This window comes from Nanorana parkeri, unplaced genomic scaffold (genome assembly GCF_000935625.1).
Source record: "Nanorana parkeri isolate BGI_ZX_2015 unplaced genomic scaffold, ASM93562v1 scaffold178, whole genome shotgun sequence".
NCBI classification, from domain to species: Eukaryota; Metazoa; Chordata; class Amphibia; order Anura; family Dicroglossidae; genus Nanorana; species Nanorana parkeri.
The window spans coordinates 1,677,938-1,682,358 of record NW_017306446.1 but is presented as its reverse complement, the minus strand read 5'-3'; the positions used below and the strand labels follow the sequence as shown (position 1 = coordinate 1,682,358).

Here is a 4,421-nt window from a genome sequence, read left to right as displayed (position 1 = left end):
GGCTGATTTCAGCCGTATATTGGCTGAAATCAGCCGTACATCGTGTGGCTTCGTGTGGCTTCGGGTCAGCCGAACATGCTCAGCATGTTCGGCCGAACCTCCGGCAGACTACTCGTTGCTGTTTGGTCTATTCTTATAGATGCCGAGCAGCAGTGAGTAAATAGCCGAATGCCGCTGAGCGGCTTTGGCTCGGCTGTTCTGTTCGGTCCCTCTGTGTGACCGAGCTAGTTTAAAATAGTCTAGCAATGACAGCTAGCTCCACCCAACTGTTTTCTATTGGCCTGGGCGGTTCTGCTGCCGTAAAAAAAAACAAAAAACGAAATCCTCATAGGAAAGCATAGCTAGATTCCTATTGGCTATTTCACTTTGCAATAGCCAATAGCAAACTAGCTATTGCACCCGCCCTCTGCTGCTGTCAATCACCAGACGGGGACCTGATTGAGAACTGCAGATCCCCCTCTGCTGATTGCCAATATGAATCTAGCTATGCTCTCCTATGGGGACAGCATAGCTAAATTCCGAGCAGGAAAAGGTTTACTCTGCTCGATTGAGCAGAGTGAACCTTTCTGTGAGAAAGTGTTTCTCTCCCGGGCAGCCGGGAGCCTATTAGACTCCCAGAGCGTCCGGGGGAGGAATGACAGATGCGTTCCTGGTTACAAGGTACACACAAGGTGTCATTACACACGTGAGAACATGGAGAGGCCGCTCTCAGTGTGTAATGACAGCGTCCCTGGTTAGCTGGTAACCAGGGACGCTGATCTCTCTGCAAGTGGCCGGAGCCAGCCATAAGATCACGGCTGGCTCCGCCCAGCTGTCAGAAGCAGGCCACTCGGCCAGCTTCGATTTTCAGCGCGGCTCAGTCGAGCCGAGGCATATGCCTTCGGCTTGACTGAGCCGCTCGGCCAACTTCAGGAGCTGTACGGGCTATACAGAATAGCCCGTACAGCAGCCCTTTTGGTTCTACTGAACCGAATGGGTCCTGGGGCCTAAGCTAGCCGAAGGATCAGCCGAAGCTACGGCTAGATCCTAGGGCAGCTTTGTGAATAGACCCCTATAGTCTCCTTAAAAAAAAAAAAAAAACACAGACCGGGGTTCACTCCCTTCTCTACCCCATCCAAAACAAAAAAATGGCTATACACGCACTTTAAGGTGTTTTTGGTGGTCCCTAAAGGGGACATTTCAGCTACTTTCAGCTATTCTTGTGCCAAAGCTGTCCCCATCCTGCCAAAAAATAGTTTCTCATTATATGTTTTTGTCGCAGAAAGCAAAAGTAAAATAAGAAAAGAAATAAAAATATTTTATTTTTCAAACAAATGTCAACTAAGCAGCTCTTTGTTATTGTCTATATTAGAAATCTAAAACCTAGACCCCAGTGCTTCATGGTGACACCACTAACCCCAAAATAACCATTTCACTCATTTGAAGCGTTTGTAATATAACATATAACGTGTGTATTTTGGCAGTTTTTTAATCTCCCCAAATCTATGAAGAAGAACTCCTGGCAGAATAAAACTTAACCCTTGCAGTGGGGCTACCCCCACTGCAAGGGTTAAGTGCTTGTTTTAGTCTAGGGCACGGCTCACAAACTCAATTTACTCGGGGGCCGCTCGACAATTTTTTTTTTCTCCCATGGAGGCCGCTTGCCAAAACACTAGACATGTGCGATTCATTTCGTTCCGAATCGGAAATTCGTGGATTCGGAGATTCCGAAATGTAAATGTTTTTCATAGCATGTGAAGATAAAAACAAAAAATTACTTCATGTTCCTGTGCGTGCACCGTCAACGTTCAAACGGATAAAAACAGATTTTAATGTCCCTTTAATAGTGAAGACTAGAACACAGCAACCAGAGATGTCAACTGTGCCAGTTCCGCTACGTACGTGCGTACGAACATACGTCCTTTCGCGCAAAACCCCACATTTCAGACATTCGCCTGAATTACGAATCCGAAACCCAAAACGAAACACATACAGGACACGATTTCGGAAATACGAAATCCGAAACTGAACTAAACTAATTTTTTGCAGCTGCACATGTCTTCTACGGACACTAATATACTCACACCTGTAAGTTTAGGTGCGATTATGGTTTCCTGCGCCAGGAACTTGTTTTTTTCTGCAGCAGGAATGCCTGATCTGGTGTTTAGAAGTGCCAGCTGTCACCCATTCAAGTTAATGATCAGGTGACAGCCACTGCATGTAATGGTATGTGACATGACGACATGCAGTTAGAAAACACTCCCCCTGGATGGAAAATCCCTGTGTCCAGGGAAGGTAATTGATTCCTAACCACATGTAATCATATCACATATCATTACATGCGGTGTGCCAGCGTTTACATGCAGCGGATGTCACCGCTAAGGCCCGCAGGGATCCCGCTAAGGCTATAGACACATATGTGTGAAGCAATGATCTGCAAATTCCTGTGCGGAGAAGACAAGCAGCTATGCTGTAGATACCTGAACTCCTTGAGACTTCCTGATGGGTTGATGGTATGAGGTGGATCAATAGATCAATAGATGGCAAGCCGGTAACAGACTCTATTACCCAGTGTCCAGTCTAATGACTCTGCTGTGGATGTTTGGCAGATTCTCTTTAAATCGGTTCTCTATGTAGAAAAAAAAAAACCACTCAGTGATCTACATTAATTGCATTGCTTTACAAAATGTCATTATTGGGTTTTACAGTGTCTGGGATTTGGGAAGTTGAAGCCTAAAGGAAATCCATGGTCAAAAACGGAAAATAAACCTGTATTTCTATAAGTTCTATCCCGCTCCTAATAACCAGATCCATCTAGACGAAAGATGCCCATAGGATGGACTTCCTCAATGCACTGACACCATTCCACTTAGCCCTGTGAATGTGCACTTCCTGGTGTCACCGCTCAGAGCCCGCCTTCTGAGCTACAACTCAACGTCTGAACAATGTAACATCATCATTGCTTGCTGAAAGCAATGCATGATGGGATATGTGGTCTCGAGAAATGGAGATTGCAGCACATCTAGCAGCAGGGAAAGAGACGCAAAGCACGCTGGGAATCCAGGAAGTTGTTAGAAGTGATGGGCAGACGGAAGGCAGCGCTCACTACATAAAACAGATTTTACAAGTAAGCTTTGATTCTATTATCAGAAACAACTCCAGTGTGTATTCCTATTACAATGCTGATGTCATAACAGGAGAGGATATGCTGGGACTTTATATTGTCCAGGAGATTTACATAACTAAAGGATCAATTCACTTAAAATATTGAATTCAGTTTTTTTTTTAATCCGCATGCGTTATTGTAGCGATAAGCGGAGTCATTTCGCAAAATTAATTTTGACTCTTAATTACCAATTTCAGTATTTTGCTGCAGTGGAAAATCTTCCTTTCGCTCATTTCGCTCCTAGGGTGATTTTTTTATTTCCAGAGGTTATGTTTTATTGGAATATTTAGGGTAGCTTCGCTTTATTTCACTTATTCTATTTTTTTTTACTATATTCAACTGTTTTTTTGTGTACCCTCACTTTCGATTGTTATTATACTTTTTTTACTGATTTTTTTTTTCTGAGAAGAAATAAAAATTAAAGTGACACTAAACTTAGAATTTAAATCTTAAAAATGCATTTAAGCATCCTAACTACCGTGTTTCCCCGAAAATAAGACACTGTCTTATTTTATGTTTTGTTTGCACGACATAAGACACAAGGTCTTATTTTCGGGGGATGTCTTACCTGGCTGGGGGAGGACTGGACGAGGTCCCGGAAGGCGGCGTGCTGTTGTCGGTCCCGGCGGATGTCGCTTCCATCGTGCGTGCGGGCGTGAGCTGCGGCCGGCAGGCGTGTGGGCGGGAGCTGCATAAAGTAGTCACCGCTCCAAGCTCACTCCGTGATGCACTACAATCTCAGGTTTAGTTTACTAATTTGCATTGAGATTGTAGTCCATCCTGGGAGCGAGCTTGGAGCGGTGAGTACTTTACAACATGCACAGGGACCATGAGGAACAAAAGCAGCCCCCCTCCAGAAGGGTGGACAGTGTCAGCACCAATTCAGAGATGATTTGAGGATCTACAGCTGAGCGATACACAAATAAGATACATTTTTATTAATAGTTCAGGTACTTGATTGATGCATTTTTAAAGGCTTAACTCCTAAGTGTATTGCCACTTTAACACAGGGATGGCCAAACTCCGGCCCTTCAGCTGTGGTGATACTACAAATCCCATGAAGCATCTCTCTCCGGTAGTCATTTCTGTGGCTGTGAGAATCTTGCAAAGCCTCGTGGGATTCAAAGTTCCACCACAGCTGGAGGGCCGCAGTTTGGCCATCTATGCTTTAACATAAGGAGGCTAATGAGGAACTATTGTTTGACAAAAGTGGTCCAGGATAAGTAAAAGGAGTTTCTGTAACCCTCAGGAGCATATAAAGTCTATTGCACCCTTT

General features: G+C 44.4%; 1 protein-coding gene across 1 annotated transcript in view; it reads left to right on the top strand.

The window, feature by feature from the left end:
* Positions 1–2,408: 2,408 nt before the first annotated feature.
* The window catches only part of LOC108785774 (striated muscle preferentially expressed protein kinase-like), a 52,937-nt gene continuing 50,924 nt past the window's right edge, over positions 2,409–4,421 (top strand). The window contains exon 1 of the mRNA XM_018554914.1: positions 2,409–2,492. Coding sequence (XP_018410416.1) covers positions 2,409–2,492 — 84 coding nt within the window. The remainder of the gene's footprint in view (positions 2,493–4,421) is intronic.